We start from the raw sequence: 20,601 nt of genomic DNA, 5'->3' as shown, positions 1-20,601 counted from the left end.
TAGAACAAACCTTTATATTTTAAGGAAATTCGCAGACTCGAAGAATACATCATTTTGAGTAATATTAAGTTTGTTCTAGAATGCGCTCTATGTTAACTAGATGAAAACCTGCATAAAAAAGGCCAATTTTGATGATAATTTTACATTTTAGATAACTTATGAATAATAAAAATGGTTGCCATGGCAACTACACCTGCTATATTAACTAATAGCACTATCAAATATGTCAGTTATGTAGTTAATATTTGAAATGCAAGATTCACATTTTAAAGTAACAGACTTTGAAAAATAGCGGATTTGGGGGCAACAGAAGACCCTTACCATACCTAGTCCTTTGTTCATTTGCATATGAAAGAAGTTATTTTAGAAAGCTGATGCGAATGAAATAGGAATGAAAAGAATATTATTATAACTTCGGGAGTTGGTTACAGCAGTAAGATATAGTACAAATTGCTTATTTCATTATTTAACAGAAGCTTGATAAACATCGCCCTTCTATACCAAGAGACCAACTATCGGATGGTATGGCGAGAGAAAACCAGACAAAAAACAGAGACCCCGCAATACTGCCAGGTAATTAGGTCATATAAGATTTCATTGAATCTTTCTGAAGCAATATGACCGGTCTTCATGTCTTTGGTAACTTTTGCTAATCAATTAGATTAGGAATGCACATGCGTTAACATGAATCTGAACGCTGTTGGTATACTTTACGCTCATACAAGATTATGTCCTCGAAAGTACATCTTACTAACTAACTAACTAAGTAATTACCTTATCTACTAACGGACCGCTAGCTGTCAATCCAACCACCCGGGTAACATACGTCACTTTGCATTTTGTATAACGGGACATAATCAATGAAAACAAACGATGAAAATTCTTACTGACATTCGTGCATTAATATAAACGTTTTTTTATAAGTGAAGCATTTGATAATGCGTTTGAGCTCTCTCTCGAAATTACGTGAAATTGTATACCTCGCAAAAATAAAGCAGTTAACAGTATGTATAATTTGCTGTATCAAAACTTGCTAAATTTGTACAAAGCATCGTACGATACACAGACTTTTACTATCAAAGTTAAAGCTGCGTCCTTGGTACAAAGGCGCCAACTAAACATGTAAACAAATTATGAAAGAACTTATGAGAAGGTACAAAAGGCATTTATTTATTTTAAGCAATTTGTAATTTATTTGTCTTGTGTTTCATTTCGTGTTAATATTACTCCGACTTTGGGTAAACGAGTAAGCCCTCCCCATAACGACAATTGTGTTTTAATAGTTGATATAATTTTTATTATTTGGAAAGATTTCTTTGGGGGAATTTGTTCTCCGAAATGTATTATATTTACAATTTATTTGTGATTCAACCATATTGGTTTTGCAGGCAACAAGCATCGTCCTATTCTGTTGTCACACTCTCCAAACAAGACGGACTATATTAACTCGGTGATTTTACCGGTAATGCAGTTTTTTTTTCTTTTCATTTTTATAATTATTATTATTATTATTTTTTTTTTGGGGGGGGGGGGGGTCAAAATCACTCGTACGTGTACATATTTGTTTAGATGTACCAGAAAGACTTCTGATTTTTCATTTGTTTTTGAAACGATGGGTGTTATATAAATGTTTATCGAAAGAAATCCCGCTTATGGAAAAATCAATACAGTATGTGCCTTTTGAAGAAGACAACCTGCAAGTTACATTAACATTCGCAAAATCCTATGGTATCTTGTCTGATAAAAACAGGTTACCTTAACTAAAATCTGTCGAAGAATGTACTTTAATTGCAACGTAAATTAAAAACCAGTTAATTATCTCCCTTGGGTATCAATGCCATTGATTTATCTCCCCTAACTCTCTATGCCATTAATTTTTCTCCCCTATCAATATCATTGATTAATCTCCCTTGTATTACAGATATAGTTATCTCCCGTGACTATCAATGTCATTGATTTATCTCCCTTGTATTACAGAGCGTCCAGACATGTGAGGGATACCTAGCTACTCAGTGGCCACTCCCGGACACAGTTGATGATTTCTGGGCGATGATCTACGATTACAGGTCAACAGCGATAGTGATCCTGGACAGCGATGACGACATCAATGTTAGTATTTTATATATTCCAGAATAAGAGGCGTATCTACAAATCAATCTTATATTGTATCGCCTTATTTGTCAATATTTGCTATGCCTATTTATTTGCATATGTCATTGGTTTTTTTTCTGAAAATATAATAAGATGCATTTCAAAACCAATTATTGATATCTATTACTTATCTCAACATTTCTTTGATCTTGACCTAAAACATTTGTAATATGATATTTAGTTATGATATTATTAATGTGATATAATGTAACATTCTAATAGGGTCCTGACTTCACACCTTCACAGGACTCAGAAATACAAAGACTATTTTCTGAGCAAACAACTTCCAGTAGCCCTTATACTGAAGGTCCCGTCGCCATAACTGAAGTCAGCCTATCTAACACTGTAGGTGTGACAATACCGACTAAGTCCGGTTGTTGTTTCGAGTCTTTGAGTAATAATTGTAACTGTAAAGGGTGCCATATCTATACTATCGGTAACCAGAAAGTCATTTGGCCCATTAATTTACTTTTGACAATGTATATATTTAAATATACTTCATTTTAAAAAAGTGGCAAATTGATAAACGACATCCCATTCTTTTTCTTATTAACATTTTTGGTTAATTAAAGATATTTATTAACCAGTAGGTTTGTATATAAATAACAAAATACAAACTCTTTATTGATTTGGTTGATTTCAATAACTTTTTCTTTTGGCTATTTGTATAGGTCTTTTTATCTAACTCACTAGATATTAAGAAGAATGCAATATAACATGTATAAGAATAATACATCACATAGTATTGATTTTACTACTATTCAGGAGGAGGACGTCTTGCAAAACCTGAAGATATTCCAAATGCGTGATTGGCCACATGGAAAACAAACATGTCCCAACGGTTGCATTGCGCAAACGGTCAACGCAGTACAGAAATGGCAGAGAAACGTCACTTCCGCGGGTCCAATAACTGTCGTCTGCAGGTATCATTTCCTCTTTCAAACAATGACAAAAATAATTGCTTGGTTTTTTTTATCTTCGAACCTTTTAAAATAATAATGGACGCCACTTGAAATTCACCATTTAGTTATATTTCGGAAATTGATGAAAGTACTTACTCGGAATGCAACTGTCTGACGTCCGCCACGAATTAGCAACTACGATCACATGAACGCTCTTCCAAATCGACTCAATGGTGGAGAGCACAGTCCCTGTGGTGGAGAGCTAGTGGTAGAATGAGATATATCTAAACCATTTCGCCGACGCGACTGATCACACTTGATAACGATAACAAACGATAACAGATTAAATATGCAGAAAAATTAGTGACAACAGAACACGCGACTATGTGAAAATGGTTGTTCATATAAAAAAAAATTAAAAAGATTCAATCGATATTTTAGAATCTTGTTTGCTATCATTGTATTATTTTCTTAGTTTTTGTTTCCTTTTTTGTTTACGATGTAAGTCACAAACATCGTGGACGGATGCAAGATAAAGACAAAAGATAATAATGATTTGGTTTCCTCACTAAGCTACGACAATAACAAAAAATCTTATGTCTTTGGATATCAAATATGTCAATATCATTATTGTTAAAATTTAAAAAAAAAAATATTTTTCAGAAACGGGTCTTCAAAATGTGGTATATTCTGCACGGTGGCCAATGCTATAGAAAACTTAAATCTGAATCAGCAAACCAGTCTGATCCAGGTGGTGAGACAGTTACAGTACCGCCGTCCTTCCTTCATCGATAGTTACGTAAGTTTGTGCAACTTTACTGCTCTAATGAGCTTACAATACCAAACAAATTTAAGATTCACTTTGTACTCTATCTTAACAATGAAGATTCATTTCGCTGTTTTGCCATCTGACACAGTGATAGACAACCGACGTTCGGTAATTAGGCCGACGGTTGAGAACCAAAGATGATCCGTCATGTACATTTGAATTATTCGATTTAAATTGTTCAGAAGATGATGATAATTTAAGTGTAGTATAAACGGCAAGGTAATAAATTTTGCAATTCTACAAAATTTAACATTCTCATTTAAAAAATTAAATGTCGTTTAGGTTTAGGTATTGTACCTTTGTCACTTTGTTATGTTTTCACATACCTTTTTTTTCAATTTCAGGAAAGTTACATCATGTGTAACCGAGAACTGAATATCCACCAAAATACCAAAATGACAATGGAACACCAAGGAATTTCAGTTCCTTAAGTCTACGTTTAAAGCAGTATGCATTTAAAGTATTATAAAATTATATAAGATATTTATGTCCTTTCTGTAACAAAGCATGTAAGATCATAAAGACTTAAACTCACAAATGTTGCATTGCTAACTGAACTAAATGAAATAGGACTTAAATAAGAGAAGAGATATATTTTGCCATCAAAGACGGCTCAAGTTGGTAAAAACGCATACTGTGTGACCATCATTACAAATGGTTATCAAGATTGTGTTTATTGCACTATAGAATTTGTCTATAGTGGCCTTGATCTCGAAGGAATACTTGTAGAAATAAGTTTAACTGTATACAATTACACAGGTTTAGTTTTTATTTAAGGATCAATTTGAATGTATTTTTTGTTATGGAGATAAAAAATGTATATAAAAAAATGTGTTATATCTCCATAACATAAAGAATATATTTAATTTGATCATTATAATTCAATTTACTAAAGGAAAGTATTAAAAATTCCGAATTCATTTGAGACTCTTTTATCCATGAAATCATTACACCGTAATATCAGCCAATCAGAAGCGACGTTACAAACGGCGACGCCATTTTTCCTTTATGGGCTGATAAAGTAAATTTTTAAGCCAATGAAAATTCTTGTTACAATCCAAATTGAATTATACTGGCATGGTCACATTCCAAATATCAGGGGTTCAAAGTGTTTGTGAGAGGTAACAAATTATGTCTGATCCTCGCCTTGGTAGCAAATTACGTTAAGGCGATTCAGTGATGAAATATTTGTCGCTGCTTCCATTCCTTGTAGTTTCACAATAACTGGCATTGCGTTAAAATTATTGAATATGTTACAAAATTTCTTTTCACGATTTATTTGGTATATTCTAGAACCAAAACATTTCATAGAAGAGTGCAAGGATAATTTTCAGATAACATCAAATGTACATTTATATATCAAATATGCCATGTTTTTTCTTTATTTTAATTGGGTAATGATTGGCCACTTGGGGTTCAATATGTACGCATATCGACTCGGTGCTTTCAGTTTTAGAAACATCGAGTCAATATTTCTTCTGTGACGTCATTACCCAAACATTGAGTGAACTACATATATTATGTAAAAACAATAGTCGAGTTGGTCCATATAGTTTTATACCGCTTTGGTAGAATCTAATATAATGACCTCGGACTACGCTCTCGAATTCTACCAGGGCGGTATAACACCATATGTACCTCAACAAAGGTCCATTGATAAATATATACTATTTACATTAATTGATATTTCATCGTTGTATATGTCTATTGTACATTAGTTCTGTATGTCGTTTAATCTTTTTTTACATTATTTGTTATGTAATGGCATTGTTTTTTTTCAAGCAATTATGTCCATGTGTATAATAAATTAACACAAAGACATATGTCAAAATTGTAAGAATTAGGATTGCTTCATAGTGAATTGGTCTGATCTTATTTTTGTCGTTTAGTATACATAATAACAATTCACTAGCAATTTTCCTCTTTATACATGTTGTTCTGTTGACAATAACAATAGCCATTTACATTATGAAGCGTCTTTGCATATTACAGAGTTAGCTCCCTTGTAGATACAAGCAAAAAAATTTTTTTTTTAAATGAAAGTAATTTATTTATTGTTGTTTCCGTAAAATTTGGTTTATTATCATATAAATTAAGAACTTTTTCAATATGGTATGCACATACAAAATATGCAAATACGTGTACACTAGAGTTTATATATTACAGTAAGGTAGTGCCATATGAGAACTCCGTCTAGGTGGAATGTCGGACTTGAAAATTAATTAAATGAAGAATATATATGCACATGGATTTATATAACGGAAATTCCTACATGAAACTCAAAATTTCTAGACTAATTCATTTCTTTGTCATCTCACATTCTGTCACGTAATTTTGAGAAAATTTCAATCAGCAATCTATATTGAAAACAAAGAAAAATATAATTTAGTCCATTAGAGAATCATTATAAATATATATACATTGTAGTAGCTTGGGGTGTGGATGTGGCGCAGTGGTAGAAGGCGCAGATATGTTAAGCAGGCGATTGGGTGCCGCAGATCGTTAGTTCGAAGCCCGGATAGGGCACGAGTCAATAAATTGTCATGCTTTGTTAAATTGTGTTTCTTTGATATTTAGTAGTTTGTATACATTACATAATTTTACTGTTTAAATTCATCCTCTTGAACCACTCAGGACGTACCGTGCCATTAATTACACTGACTACTACTGCATGCGATTAGTTCTACAGTCAAATTAACTGACATTGTATACAGCTTAAAAACAATAATATAACATATTAAACTCCTTCTTTCATCTGATTATGTAGGTGACTAACATTACTAGAAGTTTTACTCGAGAACGTGAAAATACAACTCAAACAATTTTTCACGTTTTTGTTGACATCTTTTACGATGCAGAACACACGATGTGACCTTATCATACTTTATAAAAATGCAAATAATCTAGTATCAGTTTGAGTTGAAACATCAGGTTTTTTATCTCATGAAATCTGGAGTTTTCACAACATAACATAACGACAATAAAAAACAGAAAAGATCTCTTAACTTCAACACCTACCTACAAGTATAGAAACAACAACAAAAACAGACCAAAATATTTTTCTGACTGAACGGGTCCTTAGAGAAATTGCGTGAAGTTCCACAAAATCATTATAGGATATGCCAAGGAAAAGTCCATGTTAAGAAAATTACAATGAAAGGACATGCAGCTATAGTCCGATTGAGTTGTAGTAAAAACAAGCATCACTATAGTCTGTGGTCGTCCCCACCGTATATACCCAACAACAGATACCTGGTGAATTACCGTGGAATGGTTTGTAGTGGAATGCTTCCAGTTCATTACACTATACTAGAATTTTAAATGCAGCAGGAATTGGATGTGTTACAGAGGAAAAACGTCGAGAGGTTATGATATTCATTGATATTCAGCAGTATTGGAGAAAGTGGCAAGTTACGAAGAATAAGTAGATGGCATAGATATTATAAATGATGTTATAGGCATTAATTAAGAAATTTTCAAAATTTGTGTACAAACTTTGAGTTTACATTTGAAACCAACAGCTAGATAAACATGACTACTATGCAGGTAGAACAGTTTGTTAAAGCGCCATCCCTGGAAGTTCTTTTGCAATTAGTAAGAAGGATTTACTGTTATTGGGTAAACATTTAGGCCTTACTATCAAAACTAATTTGAGGAAAGCTGAAATTAGGAATGTAATTATAAGATATTTTGTTGACAATGGCAAATTTGACTCTAGTGCATTAGATAGTATAGAGGAAACAGTCAGTTCAGAAATTCAAATTAGACAAATGGAACTTGAACATGAAATGAAACTAAGACAAATGGAAATAGAGAAGGAAATGAAAGAGATGGAGTTAAGAGAAAAAGAAAAAGACAAAGAAAGAGAATTAAAAGAAAAAGAGATCGAGAGAAATCATATGTTAGAACTAGAGAAGCAGAAAATTCAAGCTGAAACAGAACTTAGAATTAAAGAATTAGAGCTAGCTTCCCAAGACAGTTCAAGTAATCCAACTTTTAGGGGTTTACAAGGAAACAGAGGTTTTGATGTCAGTAGAAACATTAGTTTAGTTCCTCCTTTTCAAGAGAAAGAAGTTGACAAGTATTTTCTGCATTTTGAGAAAATAGCTGACAGTATGAAATGGCCTGAAGATAAGCTCACAATGCTTCTTCAGAGTGTCTTGATTGGTAAAGCTAGAGACATTTATTCTTCTTTGTCTGTAGATGACATTTCAAATTACCAAGTAGTCAAGAAAGCTATTTTGAAAGCTTATGAGTTAGTTCCTGAGGCTTACCGCCAGAAATTTCGAAACTCGAGAAAGAGAGATGAACAAACTCATGTAGAATTTGCCAGAGAAAAAGAGCAATTATTTAATAGGTGGTGTGATTCTAAAGAAATTGATGAGGATTTCGGTAAATTGAGGCAATTATTGTTGATAGAGGAGTTTAAACGTTGTGTCCACACAAACATAAAAACTCATTTAGATGACAGGAAAGTTGAAACACTTAGCGAAGCCGCTACAATGGCTGATGATTATGCTCTCACCCACAAAGGCTCATTTGTTAAAAACAGTTCTCAAGACAAAAACAGTACCACAGGTACTAGTAAATTTGGTCAGCCTAGGAACCCAACCATTAGTGGCCCTTCTAACGACAAACCTAATGTAGGTGATAAGACTAAGTCTGATTCTTCTAAAACAGATCATAGGGCAGGTGTGGGGTCTCCTTCTGGTCCTGTTTGTAATTACTGCAAGAAAGTAGGGCATATTATGTCTGAATGTTATTCTCTCCAGCGTAAGGAGCAAAGGCGTAAACAGTCAGTTCCTTCTGTGTTAGCTATGTCAAAGCCTAGTCAGAAACTTAGTGATATTGTGGAAGATTCTAAAGTGTCTGTTGAGATTAAGAGCTCAGAGTCTGATAGTGTCTTGGAGAAGTACTCTCCCTTCATTTCTGAAGGTTTTGTTTCACTTACTAGTGATATTACCAACTTGAAACCTGTGAAGATTTTGCGAGATACTGGGGCTTCTCATTCTTTGATATTAGATGGCGTAGTGCCTTTGTCTGAGGAGACCTCATGTGGTAGTAGTGTTTTGCTTCAAGGTGTAGATTAAGGTTTTGTTAATGTGCCTCTCCATTCTGTTTATTTAAAGTCAGACTTGGTTACTGGGCCTGTCACCATTTGTGTTAGACCGGAACTTCCCATAGAGGGCGTGTCGCTCATTTTAGGCAATGACTTGGCTGGAGAGAAAGTTAGGGTAGATCCCTTAGTGTCCAGTATCCCTGATAAAACAGATGATGCTGAGACTATTCAACAGGAATTTCCTGGTATTTTCCCTTCTTGTGGTGTAACTCGTTCAATGAGTAAGAAGGTTTCTGATGTTGCAGTAGTTGAGGATCATTATAGTCCAGGGTTAGGTGACACTTTCTTGGCTCATGATATAGAGGATATCGGGAGCAAGTGTGATCTTTTGAGCAATCCTGTAGACTTTGATAGTGATAGAGTTGTTCCTAACAAGGGTACTTCTTTGTCTGACATGATGAGTAAATCATCTTTGTCTAGAGAGGAGCTTATAGTAGAACAGGAGAAAGATCCTGAAATCTCCTTATTGTGTAATCGGGCTTTGAGTGAGGAAGAGGCTGAGAAAGTCCCGGTTTGTTACTTCCGTCAGTCAGGTGTGTTGATGCGCAAGTGGCGCCCCCCTGATGTGTCTCCCGAGGAAGACTGGAAGGTTGTCAATCAAATAGTTGTCCCACCGAGGTATAGGCAAGATATTCTAAGTTTGTCTCATGACGTACCTATGGCAGGGCATCTAGGTGTGACCAAGACTTATAACAGGATCTTAGATCACTTCTTTTGGCCCAAGTTGAAACGGGATGTGGCTGATTTTTGTAGGTCTTGTCATACTTGTCAGGTGGTAGGGAAACCTAATCAGAAAATCCCTGTTGCACCTTTGCACCCCATTCCAGCATTTGAGGAACCATTTAGTAGAGTCATTATAGACTGTGTAGGTCCTCTACCCAAAACTAAGTCTGGGAATGAGTATCTTTTAACTATTATGTGTGCTTCCACACGCTTTCCTGAAGCCATTCCACTCAGAAATATTAAGGTCCCTAACATAGTCAAGGCTTTGGTTAAATTCTTTACATTGGTTGGTCTTCCAAAAGCTGTCCAATCGGACCAAGGTTCGAATTTCATGTCTGGTATTTTTCAACAAGTCATGTACCAGCTCCAAATCAAGCAGTATAAGTCTAGTGCTTATCATCCAGAGTCTCAGGGTGCTTTAGAACGTTTTCATCAGACATTGAAGAATATGATGAGATCTTATTGTTTTGACAACAAAAGAGATTGGGACGAAGGTATACACATGTTGTTGTTTGGCGTTAGAGAATCTGTACAAGAATCTCTTGGTTTCAGTCCCTTTGAACTTGTGTTTGGACATACTGTGCGTGGTTCTTTGAAAATTTTGAAAGACAAAATATTTTGGACGAAGATTCTAAAGTGAATCTCTTAGAGTATATGTCTAACTTTAAGCAAAGGTTGACAAGGGCATGTGAACTGGCAAAAGAAAATTTGGCCGTTACTCAAACCAAAATGAAAGCATGGTATGATAAAGATGCCCGTACAAGAAGTTTTGATCCAGGTGACAACATTTTGGCTCTATTACCAATACCGAGTCAGCCTTTGCAAGCTAGATATTTTGGACCTTATGTTGTTGAGAAAAAGGTCGATGATGTTAACTACAATGTACAAACTCCAGGGAGGCGCAAGAAAACTCAATTATGTCATGTTAATATGCTTAAGAAATATGTAGATAGAGAAGAGAGCAAGACCTCTCAACCTATTGCTACTTTGGCCTCTGTACCATCACAAAGTGAAAGTACAGCTGATATTTGTAAATTAGACTTAGATGGTGGTGTACAAGATGTAGGTTTAGACTGTGGTGTTAAGTTACGGAACTCAGATGTGCTCGCGAACTTGGACAAGAAACTGTGTCATCTATCAGAAAAGGAACGCAATGAACTGAAAGATTTGATACTTGAGTTTAAACATTTGTTTCCGGATACACCAGGTAAAACAGATGCTATCTATCATGACGTGGATGTAGGCGATGCGCCACCTGTCAAGCAACATCCTTACCGTGTCAATCCTTTGAAAGAAGAACACTTAAAGAAAGAAATTCAATACATGTTGGACAATGATATTATTGAACCAAGCAAAAGTGAATGGAGCTCTCCATGTGTTCTGGTGCCAAAGCCAGATAAGACATACCGGTTCTGTACTGACTTCAGAAAAGTTAACTCTGTCAGTAAAACAGACTCTTATCCAATTCCAAGGATTGACTCTTGCATTGACAAAGTTGGCAAAAAGTATGTTAGCAAGTTTGACCTGTTGAAAGGATATTGGCAGGTGCCATTAACAGAAAGAGCCAAAGAAGTGTCTGCATTTGTAACCTCACAAGGTTTGTACCAGTACAAAGTTATGCCGTTTGGTATGAAGAATGCCCCGGCAACATTTCAACGTCTTCTTAACAGCGTGATATCAGACCTGGAAGGCTGTGATGGATACATTGATGACGTCATCAACTACCACGACACGTGGGAAGACCATCTACGCGGGATTCGCGAATTCTTCGAGAGACTCACTACCATGAAATTGACTGTAAACTTATTGAAATGTGAATTTTGTCATGCAACTGTTGAATTTTTAGGCCATGTTGTAGGACAGGGGCAGGTTAAACCTGTTCAGGCCAAAGTAGAATCAATTATAGATTTTCCAACTCCTGGAGGCAAGAGAGAGCTGATGAGATTTCTTGGTATGGCTGGATACTACAGAAAATTTTGTCAAAATTTCTCTGTTATAGCAGCTCCACTTACTGCTTTGTTAAAGAAAAATGTCAAATTTGTCTGGTCAGACGAATGTAAGTCTGCCTTTGAAAAACTGAAAGCCATACTATCAAACTCACCAGTTCTGACTGCTCCAGATTTTAATAAACAGTTTAAACTGTTTGTTGACGCCAGTGATGTAGGTGTTGGTGCTGTTTTGATGCAAGAAGGTACTGAACAAATTGACCATCCAATTTGTTACTTCTCGAAAAAATTTGACAAACACCAGAGAAATTATTCCACCATTGAGAAAGAATGTTTAGCATTGATTTTGGCCTTGAACCAATTTGATGTGTATCTCTGCACTACAGTTGTGCCTGTGTTGGTCTTCACCGACCACAACCCTTTAACATTCATTGGAAAAATGAAAAACAAAAATCAAAGAATTCTCAGGTGGAGTTTGACTTTGCAAGAGTACAATCTTGACATCAAACATATCAAAGGGAAAGACAATATTCTAGCTGATGCTTTATCAAGGATTTAAATATGACTTAATATGTCAAGAAAGTTTCCTTTTCAAGAAAACTTTCTTTTCTTTAAGGAGGGGTGTGTTATGTATGACACTAAATACATGTAGTTATGAGATAAGGGAGATAACTCCTATAGCTTTTTTTATCAATACATCCTATAAAGGTCATATCATTAATCTAGGTTATAGAACTTTCTAGAATATAATCATGTATAAACAAATATGTTTGTAAACATGTTGATTTTAAGTAGAGATCTAGAATGATCTATTTCCAGAAAGTTACGTGTGTTTATTTGTTTACTGCTTTTAGTTAGATATTTCCAGAAGTAGAAGATTCTCCAATATTCTTGAATTAGGGTTTAGCTATATATACTCCAGCTGTCCAAGGCTAATCAGAACTGTAATGAGACCTGTAATGAGACATATCAAGAATTGTACAGTGCCATATTAGATTCTATTGGGGGAGCTATTGTGACTTTATCTGTGGATTATTACAACACTTTGTGTGGATTTATTCATATTGCCTGGAACTTTACAAATCATCTGTGGACATTCATTTTCCTCGTGGATCAAGGATTATACCGATAAGTAACACTTTAAATCATTGTATTACTCTTGTACCACCACCAATTACTTTAGATATTGTAAACCATCTCTGTATAATATTGTATATATAATTAAATTGTGTTTTGAATTTAGCTGCTGGTTTCTCATTTCTGTTATTATTTCATGTAACAGTAATGACTGCGCATGCACCAAAAGCAAAATAAATTATCTTATACGTACTTTTGTGTTAATTAGACAAATATGTACATAATTAAACATCTGTTATTAGTATCGTTTATGCTCTGCTGGCGATGGAGCATCTTTTATTCACATTGAGATTCTATAGTAGGCTGTACTACACGTGTTATAACAGGTAACAAAGACTAGACCCCACCTACTACTGATAAGAAATCGTACGGGTATCAAACTAGGTCGTCCTTAAGGATGTACTCCTCTGAGAAGTCAAAATTTTCTTGTATTAAACTTTTTTTCTCATATAGATTTTTGGAAAGAAGAGGTCATACCATGAAAGAAAATGAAAGAAAAAACATATGTCCGTGTGCTCGGTTTTGAGCTACTGTCACTCAAAGATACCTAGTTGACAAAATATTGGATTTTATGGGAATTTTGCCGTTTTGACCATATACACAAGATATTAAAACCATAATTTCCTAATGAGGTGTTTGATATGTATTTATGTTTGTAGAATTTATTTTCCAGTAGTCTTCTTTTAAAATATACCAGTTTTGATCAAAAAGACTAATATTTTTTCTCAGAATAACAAGATATGCTACCCCTACCCCTTAATTTTGAGCTACAAAATGCACCATTTTCAGCCATTTTTGCAAAATCTAACCCTTTATAGAAAAAGTTCTGGTATTAAACTTTTGTTAATATTTTGCATATCAATAGGAAAAGGGTTGTTCTTTCAGAATCATGCAGAAAAATGGGGGGTCCGTGTGCTTACTTTTTTGCCCCACTTGAATATTTGTTATTTTTCAGTATTTTAGAGTAAAAATTAAAAGTGCTCAAATTACCATTAAATGTAAAAATAAAGTAAAAAAGTGAATCATTTCATACATTAATGCTCAATATTTTAATTATCACGAACCAAGTAAAGATTTACAGCAAAAATTAGCTCAATACAGCTAAAAATGCTGGTGCAGTGATGATTTAAGTAAAAACAATTTCAGTAACAAATGGTAAAACTGTGGCTCTACTTGAAGCGAAAAAAGACACAATTCCAAAATGGCCGCCAAATGGGCCATTTCTTAAAATCCCCATATAAAAAAATCTGCTAAAGTTAGAACTGTTATTTTTTGACAAAATTTGCAACTGGCAACTTGCTACAGATATTGATAAATTGTATTTGAAAATCTCGTAACTTCTTTGATCTTTGTCGAAACGAGACTTCAACGGGACTGAAACCTCAGAAGAATACATCCTTAAGTATAGACTGGTTCCCTTCCCTTAGTTCTCTACTCTCCGCCAGGCTGCGCTCCGCTCACTAGGGACCGGTAGCGGGTAACCTAGACTGGTTCCCTTCCCTTAGTTCTCTACTCTCCGCCAGGCTGCGCTCCGCTCACTAGGGACCGGTAGCGGGTAACCATGATGATTTTTTTGATTGGTCAATCTACATATCCGGTTCGCTGGCATCACTTTTTTTAGGCGTGGGAAACCCCTTTACGCACGAAGCGACGGATCTTAACGTAAAGAATAAATAATTTATTTGAACGATATATAAACAAAAGTAAATAAGATCTTAAGTTTTGAAATCATTTCGTGCTAACAGAGTTTAGAGTGTTCATAGGAACGACGTTAATGACGTTATTTTCTCTTAACGGAAGTAGCCGTCTCCATGATGACATATCATGCGCAGAAATGATGCGCACTACTCTGGAGTTGGAATTCCCACTCAAGATGGCTACTCGCTACCGGTCCTCAGTGAAGCGTACGCAAGGGAGGTAACTGAGGCGGGAACCAGTCTACGGGTAACGCATGATGATTTTTTTGATTGGTCAATCTACATATCCGGTTCGCCTGCATCACATTTTTTTAGGCGTGGGAAACCCCTTTACGCACGAAGCGACGGATCTTAACGTAAAGAATTTAATAATTAAATTTAAACAGTACTGGCTGGCGACATATTATCGTGAAAAAATAGCGATTTTTCTCGATTTTTTTCTAAACGTTGTATTTAAATTTAGATTTTTAGAGTTGTAAATAAGCTTTAGTCCACAACACTTTAAATAAATAAGCTTTAAGTGAATTTATATGATATTTTACAATAAATACAGCCCTTTGAAAAAAGTCGGTCAAATAGGTTTTCGTGTCATTTTACTGAACATATTATCGTGATTTTTTTCAAAAAAATATTAAAAATAGTTACGTGTGATGGAATAAATTAAATTTGGTATCAACATAAAGATAAAATGACTCTTTCATATGTACAGATGTAGGATAGAACTATTCAACCCGAGGGTACAGAATTTTGGGTCAGAACCGAGGCTTGCCGAGGTTTCTGACCCAAAATTCTGTACCCGAGGGTGGAATAGTTCTATCCTACATAATTTACATATGAAAGAGTTATTTTCTCACATTGCTTGTCGAGTTACTTGCACGAAAGGTGAGGCAGCCATTTTGTGACAAAATTTTAAATTCTTAAATAATTGATCTATTTTAACGATTTTAAAAATAAGAACGCCATTCGAAAGAGCTCATCGAAGTTTGGTTTATATTAATAAATATAAACAAGAAATCTTAGGTAAAACGGTTTGAAATGCAAATTAAACAAATGAAATGGTAAATAAATCCGGCAAATCAATCGAAATAGAAGAAAAATGACGTCAACTTTGGCTGATATGACGTCATCTGATTGTTCGGCAATTGTGACGTCACAGCTATGTAAGATAGATTTTATCTTACATAGCTGTCTTTCATGGGACAACTCTATCTTACATGGCTAGCTATGTGAGAAAAAACATTTGAACTATTTTTAAAAAAATAATTGATGTAAAAACTGCGTTTCAAACGAGAGAAAACGTGTATTGTTTATAACATGTCAAATCGTTAGATTACGCTGACAGGGGAAATGAAGAGGTCGCCATTTACCAATCTATTTCTGGCAAAATGACAAATATTTCTCACATGTCTGTATAAATTATTAGCATTCTGAATAAATATAAAAGATATTTGAATGATTTCTGATGGTGATTAATTCTTTAAACAATAAAATAGCAAATCAAATCGGCATTGTTTACTACCTTGTATTTTGTCGTCTGGTCAAAAGCGCTTGAGTGACCCAGATAAGCGTTCTTTTCTAAGATTGAATTACCTCCCTTATAACATTAGTTTTTTGAACGCTGTTGTCTGTCATCAGAGGAAGCAGACGATATATAAATCGGGACTATTATCTTAGAATAAAGCCGATATCATGCATTCCCCTGGGCTTATGTTGTACTTGTGAGGTAAGATTTACTGAAATTTGGTATTTTTATGTTAAAAATTAAATTTTCTACTAAATTTGAAAATATTGTTGGTAATTTTGGTAGGTGTCATCTTTCTAAACACAAAACCGTTTTAAAATCGCATTCAGTGTAACCCGCCAATCAAAATCACGATAATATGTTCTTCACGATAATATGTCGCCAACCAGTATATAAACAAAATTAAATAAGATCTTAAGTTTTGAAATCATTTCGTGTTAACAGAGTTTAGTGTGTTCATAGGAACGACGTTAATGACGTTATTTTTTCTTAACGGAAGTAGCCGTCTCCATGATGACATATCATGCGCAGAAATGATGCGCACTACTCTGGAGTTGGAATTCTCACTCAAGATGGCTACTCGCTACCGGTCCTCAGTGAAGCGTACGCAAGGGAGGTAACTGAGGCGAGAACCAGTCTACCTTAAGTACATCCGAGGAGTTCCGATGCTTAGAAGGCAGCGTGGACGAGGTGTTACGATTGAAACTAGACGAACACAAAATGGCGTCAATCCAAATTGGTCAAATCGTAGTACGGGAAAAGGGACAAAGAACATGTGCCCATCACAGGGGACAGTTACTGATATTGTATTGTGAAACGTGTGATGACGTTATATGTGTCAAGTGTCTATCCAGCATTCACAAGAGCCACACCGTGTGTGAGTTAAGTGAAGTAATCCCGGCAAAGAAGACGGAACTTCAGAATCATCTCGACAAAAACAACAGAGCTCAAATCAAACAATATGTCGATTTTACTGAGATCGAAATGAAGAAGAATTCAAGCAGTTTTGACAGTCTCTGCCGTGACGTTAAAGCACAGAGCATAAAACTGAAACAGGCAATTGACACGAAAACAGAAGAGGTATTGTCGGCCTGTAAGGAAATGGAGGAAGGAAACATCAAGGCTCTGACGAATTTTAGACGGGAACTCCAGAGTAGGTTAGAATACTTCGATGACGATTTTCATGCCGAATGTGCGGCAGTCCTCAGGGATGGATCTGATCTCCAAGTCCACGACACACTGGAAGAGGTTCGGGCGAAAGCGAAAGTACCCCTGATTCCAATTCTAGGTACAGCGAGCTTCAGCCCTAACACAAACCCACACAGCTTCATGGACCGGTATTTCGGTACATTAACAACGTCTGCACATCGACCACATGGACAGTACAAACTTCTACCTAAAGCTATAGAGCAGTCAAGTTATGAAAACAAGGGAGATATCCAGGCAATTGCAACAACTTCTGCAAGTGAGGTTTGGGTGTGCTATAGAAAGAATCTTGAACTTTTGAATGTAAATGGTGTCGTACAACAAACTATTCCTTGGGAATTACCTATAGAAGACGCATGTGTTTCTTCAAAAACACAAAATTTGTGGGTCTGTACAAAGGACGCTGTCTATGAGCTGGACGTCAGCATGAAAAGTCCAGAATCGCTGCTCAGAACACGGCCATCCATTGAAGGAACCAGAGACACGCGCTGTATCTGTGTTACCATGGATGACCAGGTTTTAGTGGGAGGGATGAGTAAAATCACCAAATACACTAAAGATGGCCGAGCCTTGATCAGCACACAACCCAGGCAGTGCGGAGATCCCTTAGTGCCCCGTCCAAGAAAAATAGCGGAGTGTTGTGTTACACGAAATGTTGCAGCTATCAGTTCCAGGTCTGTAATAGTAATGAACACAAATCTAGAAAAAATATTCCAGAACAATGGAAATATTCCTGAAGGTCAAGGGAAGGAACTGGGTATTGGATCATGCAATAACATGTTCGCTATACAGTATGATACTACAGGGAACTTAATCATTTGTTGCGAAGAATATTTTCATATACTAAGTGGAAGTGGAGAGTTTCTTAAGGCTATCACTTTGTCATGGCCTCCAAACACCATCAACAGATATCTTCAGGTATTTGCACTAGATAACGATGGTTTGCTTTGGACATGGTGTTCATGGAAAGCGCGCCCATATATGGACCAAAACTGTAGGTACATGGACTTTGGTATAATTAAAAGACTACAATACAAAATGAAAAATGAGTCATGATTATGTCAAATAGATGATATAAAAACTCTTGTGATTGTTTTCAATTGTGACTCCAAATATATTTCTATTTTTGAACAATTTATCATAGTACACATAAAAAAGAAATGTGGCATTTTATCATCCAATTGATTGTTAAACACAATACATATATGGAATCAGTCCTTCCGGTTTAAACCTAGACATTTGTATAGGGAGGTATTATAAACCATTTCGTTTTGAATATATATATATATATATATATATATATATATATATATATATAGCAAATTATTACATAGTCTGAGATACTCTGGCCCTGGCTCCAGAGTTATATAGATGTCTGGTGTAGACATCTATCTGTTATAATGTCTAGTGTTAGGGCCAGAGTATCTTGGGCTAATTGTTATGGTATAATGTATGAAGCTTGTATGATGTATGACAGACAAGTATGTTGATTATGTTTGGTGAAATGCAGTCCACATTGATATAACTCACTATAGTGCTATATATACTATACCAGTATGCCATCAGTATCTGGTAAAATGCATGAAATGAAATACTAGTTTTCTGGATAAGTAAATGTGATAAGAATAATATGAAATTCGATTGACTGATGATGATATTGTCATTGTTAATACTGGATAGAATCCTGTTTCCCTAATTCCCAGCCATCTTGCCCAGGATGATCGGGTGGTGTAGTGGTAAAGCAACTCGCCTTTCACCTAGCCGGCCGGGGTTCGATCCCCGGCACGGACGTGAAAAGGTTAGGGTCACCTGCCCGATAACGTGGGTTTCCTCCCACATTAAGATTCCTCGCGCGCTTACATGCGGGCCATCGAAGTGATTTACAGAAGTTGTATAACCTGTTTCGTAATCGATGTAAAATAAATAAAGTTTATATTATATATTCCTAGCCATTTTATTGTTAATTAAAGCCGTAATTAATGCTAGCATTATTTATAATATTATCATTATCCATGTAAAAATATCACAATTATATATATAATATATATAATTTAAGTACAACCCTTCATAACTTCTGTCATTAAATGTTGTTGATACGGTGGTGATAGCTGCAATATTGTAGTTCAAAAGACTTTTAGACAGATAATGGTTTCGTCTTTAGAGCTACAATTTGTGTGTATTACTGCTAATGGAGCAAAGTAATGATCATGCAAATCATTATTAAAACAATTTTATGCATTTTGTCGTCCCTGTTTTATATATCGCAGACCTACTAGGCAATAAAACTGAACCGTATAAAATATCAAATTCACAGAGACATTATTTTTTACATATGAATATGAATGTCTTTTCGAAGGAAAATCATACGACAACTTGATGTCTTATGAGCGATATGGTAGATATTTAGAATGGTTTTTATGTTTATTTCGGTAAACTAACATACAAATGCATGTATAGACATATAATAATTGGAAACCTACAAAAAAGAATAGAAAAGTATAATCGAGTGACTTTCTGAGGCAGTGCTCCACTAAGACATATAGGGACCATTTCGTACCCAGCCGAAAGGTATAATAGGCCGGGTACGTATATTCGTTCTACGGTGGGGAAACTATGTGAAATAATTCGCTTCAATTTAGAAGATGGTATGCTTTCAATTGTGTCATCAATAACGATAATTTCATTTATACAGTGAGTGCACAGTACTCCGACAGTGTTACATTAGTTTACGTTATAAATCGCTCAATTTCTTCAAATACAATCTAAAAACAGTGCAAGTACCTGCTATATATTATGAACGCAATCGTGCATGGCTTTGTAAACAATCCAAATGTCTGCATATTTCCTATAGGTCATGTGTACTATAATTATGTCGCATATGAAAACTCATTGCATTACGTATCAATTCTTATTGTAATCTCTACTTTTGATAATCTTTATGATTTCTTTTAAAATTATTTTATCCAGACGTAAATTTAAACACTAGAAATTGTCATTGGACAAATTGACGGACTTTTCACCAACAAGAAATTTCAGTCAAGGTCATTCATATTAACAAACTCGGTAGCCCGTTTTCTTAATATGCTACAGGTCCAATTTCGGGTCTCTAGACCTAGAACTTCACAAAAGGTTAGGATTTTTTTTATCCATATGACCTTGAATGAATGTCAAAGTTATATATATTAACAAACTTGGTAGCCATTTAAGTCAACTTGCTACAAGCCTAATATTAGGTTTCAATGCCTTGTTGAACTTCACAAGAAGTCATTTGAAGAGTTCAGGTTTTTTGGCTCCCTGACCTTGAATGAAGTTCAAGGTCATTAATATTAACAAGCTTTGTATCCATTTATTTCGGCATGCTACAAACCT

At 35.2% G+C, this 20,601-nt stretch overlaps 2 protein-coding genes across 2 annotated transcripts in view; both read left to right on the top strand.

Annotated features, from left to right (window-relative positions):
- The window catches only part of LOC138326165 (receptor-type tyrosine-protein phosphatase F-like), a 44,740-nt gene extending 38,467 nt beyond the window's left edge, over positions 1-6,273 (top strand). Inside the window, exons 23-29 of the mRNA XM_069272293.1 lie at positions 474-573; positions 1,389-1,462; positions 1,978-2,109; positions 2,374-2,496; positions 2,917-3,074; positions 3,717-3,852; positions 4,227-6,273. Of these exons, the coding sequence (XP_069128394.1) occupies positions 474-573; positions 1,389-1,462; positions 1,978-2,109; positions 2,374-2,496; positions 2,917-3,074; positions 3,717-3,852; positions 4,227-4,313 (810 nt within the window). The 3' untranslated portion in view covers positions 4,314-6,273. The remainder of the gene's footprint in view (positions 1-473; positions 574-1,388; positions 1,463-1,977; positions 2,110-2,373; positions 2,497-2,916; positions 3,075-3,716; positions 3,853-4,226) is intronic.
- Positions 6,274-16,472: 10,199 nt separating this feature from the next.
- Positions 16,473-19,470, top strand: LOC138324783 (uncharacterized). Its single transcript, XM_069269926.1, has one exon. The coding sequence runs from the start codon at positions 16,747-16,749 to the stop codon at positions 18,286-18,288; it is 1,542 nt and encodes a 513-aa protein (XP_069126027.1). The 5' UTR covers positions 16,473-16,746; the 3' UTR covers positions 18,289-19,470.
- Positions 19,471-20,601: the final 1,131 nt, after the last annotated feature.

This window comes from Argopecten irradians, chromosome 6, assembly GCF_041381155.1.
Source record: "Argopecten irradians isolate NY chromosome 6, Ai_NY, whole genome shotgun sequence".
Taxonomy (NCBI): Eukaryota; Metazoa; Mollusca; class Bivalvia; order Pectinida; family Pectinidae; genus Argopecten; species Argopecten irradians.
The sequence above is the reverse complement of the archived record's forward strand: the minus strand, read 5'-3'. Positions and strand labels throughout refer to the sequence as shown.

Excerpts from the sequence above, each read along its gene's own strand:
- LOC138324783 (XM_069269926.1), top strand. The coding sequence starts at position 16,747 with ATGGCGTCAATCCAAATTGGTCAAATCGTAGTACGGGAAAAGGGACAA.